Source organism: Echinops telfairi, unplaced genomic scaffold, assembly GCF_000313985.2.
Source record: "Echinops telfairi isolate 266 unplaced genomic scaffold, ASM31398v2 ScPeMD7_5;HRSCAF=22, whole genome shotgun sequence".
Classification (NCBI taxonomy): domain Eukaryota; kingdom Metazoa; phylum Chordata; class Mammalia; order Afrosoricida; family Tenrecidae; genus Echinops; species Echinops telfairi.
In genome coordinates, this window is record NW_022103901.1 from 155,967 (window position 1) to 159,997 (window position 4,031).

The 4,031-nt window shown below is 57.8% G+C and overlaps 1 protein-coding gene across 1 annotated transcript in view; it reads left to right on the forward strand.

Annotated features, from left to right (window-relative positions):
• FAM20C (FAM20C golgi associated secretory pathway kinase) overlaps positions 1–4,031 on the forward strand; it is a 44,951-nt gene that overhangs the window by 39,681 nt on the left and 1,239 nt on the right. The window contains exons 8-11 of the mRNA XM_004705870.2: positions 2,845–3,025; positions 3,435–3,544; positions 3,721–3,802; positions 3,954–4,013. Of these exons, the coding sequence (XP_004705927.1) occupies positions 2,845–3,025; positions 3,435–3,544; positions 3,721–3,802; positions 3,954–4,013 (433 nt within the window). The remainder of the gene's footprint in view (positions 1–2,844; positions 3,026–3,434; positions 3,545–3,720; positions 3,803–3,953; positions 4,014–4,031) is intronic.

Genomic DNA, 4,031 nt, shown 5'->3' on the forward strand with positions numbered 1-4,031 from the left:
CACACATATATGCATGCACACTGCACACAGGCACGTGCACAGACACACATAGACCATACACACATACACATGCACACACCACATGCACACACGCATACCACACATGCACACACGCACACATACAGGCGCACAATCATTACCAGATGCTATGGTGTGGGCCCTGGCTCGCAGCACCCTTGCACAGCCGAAGGAAGCCCTGCCCAGCCTGTTACCCTCACCGGTGTCACCCTGTCTGAGCCCATTGCCGCAGCCACCGTGTCTGTCCCTCTCGGCAAGGGCCTTCCTGTCTCCCTGCCCTCTGCTTCACCAAGCACTGCCTTCTCCAGACACCACTCCTCTCCACAAGGTCAGTGATTCACCACAAGTAGCCCCTCTTCCCGAGAGAGAAGAGGCTGCCCACTCCTCTCAAGAGTCTCCATCTCAGAACCCCACAGGGGCCATCCTCCCCGCCTGTGGGGTCACTGCGAGTCGGCTTGCACTCCGTGGCACAGAGGTAGATCCAGCTGTCCCTGTGAGTGGCTGAAACATGTTTTAAAAACATCTATGCTTTCGTATGAAAACCCTCAATGCACACACAAGTTCAAACCCCTGCCACTTCAGCACCGGTATCCAGAAACAGCATAGATGTCCACTGGCCCATCCTTCATTCCCTCATTGGCCCCCTGGGAAGCTGCCTGCCCCTCTCCAGGACTCTGTCACTTGCTTGCCATTCTTGGCAGGTGTGTGGGCAGCCCCAGCCACGGCAGATGCGGTGGATCAGAATGACCTGGTCCAGGTGGCTGGGGCCATGCCAGGCCTGGGCACCCACAGTAGGGGATCATCTGACTATTCTGCCGCACACAGAAATGCTTCTCCCACGTGTTTTACTCTTTTCAGTTGAGCTCGCTCTTGCTTGATTCCTTCTGCTGTGCATGGGTGCGGCGAGCCAGGGCCCACACCATAGCATCTGGTAATGATTGTGTGCCTGTATGTGTGTGCGTGTGCGTGTGCATGAACACCCCCTGGTGATGAGCAGCTCACGCTGGCAGACCCCACGTCACCGCACTTCGCTTCAGCGCAACACTCAGACACGCACGTCTTACAGCCAAGGCCTGCTGCCACTAAGTCCAATCCGGCCGCAGCCGACCGGCTTGTGCTCCCTTTGTCTGGGCCACGTTGCTCACGGACTTTTCTGTCACAGACCACGAGTAGCGTCGGCTCATGGCAACCCCGTGACCCACAGAAGGAGGCATGCCCGGCCCTGCATCAGCTTCACAGTCGAGTCTGAGCCCCGTTTTCCTACATGACTCGATGCGCTGCCATATCTGCTCTCCCGGGGTGGCCTGCAGGGGAAGTCCCACATCTCTGGGGTCGGCCTGCACAGATGGTTTTTTTTTTTTTTTTTTAACATTTTATTAGGGGCTCATACAGCTGTTATCCCAATCCATACACACATCAATTGTATAAAGCGCATTTGTACATCGTTTCTCAAAACATTTTCACTCCACTTAAACCCCCGACATTAGGTCCTCATTTTTCCCCTCCCTCCCCGCTCCCCCCTCCCTCATGAGCCCTTGATAGTTTATAAATGGGTATTTTGTCATATCTTGCCCTGTCCGACGTCTCCCTTCATCCACTTTTCGGTTGTCTGTCCCGCAGGGAGGAGGTCACACACAGTTCCATGTAATCAGTTCCCTCTTTCCTACCCATTCTCCCTTTACCCTCCCTGTTTTGCCACTCACACCACATAGATGGGTTTTAAAGCAGTTCTGGATTCACTGAAAATCCTATGTGCCCGCCCTGCCCCCGACACACACACACACACACACACACACACACACACACACACACTTGCACCCCTGCACCCCTACCCCCACCCCCTACTCCCCACTATAGCCAGCTGACTGGTATTGACATCATCTTACTAAGTGGCATTGGCCCACTGTTTACATTCGGGGTCAACCTCATTTAATCTTATTTTACAGATGCTGACAAATGTGTAATGTTACAAGCCCACCATCCCAGCATCCGGCCCTAAAAAATGCCTCAAGACCCACCCCCACCCCCTCCAGAGACAGTGGCAGGACCTGGGTCTGCAGGCTGAGGGGCCCATGCAGACAGGAGGAGCCCTTTGGGGGGGCCTCGTGCAGGGTTGTGCATGATGACCCTTCTGCCTCCCAGGCTCTTACGAGAGCCCCCTGGGGGGTGCAGACAATGAAAGACCGCTCAGAGCCGCTCAGAATCCATAATTCAAACACTGCCGGCTCCATTGTGCCCTTGGCCATACCCACAATGCACCACCATTCTTCCCATCTCCTCTGTGTTTCTGGTTTTCCCCTTGTCACTCCTGCCTTCCCAGCTCTGCTTTTTGGGCAAAGGCTGCTGGGAATGCATTGTTTTTAAAAGTTCCTCAACACCAGCCTTAGAATTTCTGTCAGCCGGGTCCCTTTGAGGTAACTGAGGGTGAGAGCCTGCTGGCACAGTGGTCAGGCACTCGGCTACTAATCACAAGAAAGCTGGCTCCACCCAGTGGGAGAATGTGTGGACTTAACTTCCGGGCAGGTGACAGTCAGCCTGGAGAGCCTGCGGGCTCCCCAGGGTCACTGTGTGTCAGAATCCACGTGACAGCGGTGGGCTTGAGGCTTTTGCAGGCAGGATGTGGGAAGGCAGATGCTGCGTCCTAGTCTGGTCTGTCTCTTTGTGGTCGTGTGGTCCTGGCCCACTGGCCACCCTCTGCGGTCCGTTTCCTGTTCGAAGGCCCCGGCCAAGGTCTAAACAGGGCTCTTGGGGGCCCTGCCCATGCCGTGGGAGGGGCTTCAGGCAGGCCCACGGTGCCGCCCCTGTAACCAGCCATCCCTTGTGCAGCCAACAACGTCTGCTTTTATGGCGAGTGCTCCTATTACTGTTCCACGGAGCACGCGCTGTGCGGGAAGCCGGACCAGATCGAAGGCTCACTGGCCGCCTTCCTGCCCGACCTGTCGCTGGCCAAGAGGAAGACTTGGAGGAGCCCCTGGCGGCGCTCCTACCACAAGCGCAGGAAGGCCGAGTGAGTGGGCTCGGCCGGCCGAGTGAGCTGTGGGGTGGGGGACAGGCGGGGAGGGTGCAGGAGACGTCCTTCCCTAACTAGCCCCCCAGCTGGGGCTTCCTCCTCTGGACTTTGGACTCCTGCTCCCCTGAGTGGGACACCCACCTTTCAGGGTGTGAACATGTTTGGGCCTTGGGTCAGCGGGGCTGGGCTGAGGTCCCAGGCTCGAGTGTGAGCTGTGTCCAAAGCTGCTGGCCTGCCTGGGTGGAGTGGGCTGGGGTGTGAGGCTCCTGTCCACGTGGCCCCTCTCAGCTGCTGACAGACTTGTTGCTGAGACCTTGGTGGCCAGCAGGGTAGCCCACAGTTTGGCCTGGGCCCCCGCCACCCATGGAGCAGGTGGTAGCAGCCCCTGCTCACACTGGCCCCACAGGTGGGAGGTGGACCCCGACTACTGCGAGGAGGTGAAGCAGACACCACCCTATGACAATCCCCACCGCATCCTGGACCTCATGGACATGACCATCTTTGATTTCCTCATGGGTACGTCCTGGCCAAGCCTGGCTAGTAGGGGTCCCTGCGTTCCCAGGCCACAGGTGGGGATAGAGCACACTCGGGCTCAGATGGAGGGGAGGTGCCTGCTGTGGCTGGGACAGAACCCCCAGGCCATATGGCCAGGGTGTGGGAGTGCCTCAACTCCCCGGTGTCCTGTGTCCCAGGGAACATGGACCGCCACCACTACGAGACCTTCGAGAAGTTTGGGAACGAGACGTTCATCATCCATCTGGACAACGGCAGAGGGTGAGTGGCCCTGGCCTCCTGAGTGCACTGGCTGCCCAGCTGGGGACAGATACCCCAACCATCACCAGCCCTGTCCCAGCCTGCGAATTCTCTGTGTGCCCTTCACATGTCCTTAGTGTCCCCCTCATGTGTGCTCGGCATGTGCCTGCAGGTTTGGGAAGCACTCCCATGATGAGCTCTCCATCCTGGTGCCCCTACAGCAGTGCTGCAGGTACGGATGCCCTGGACA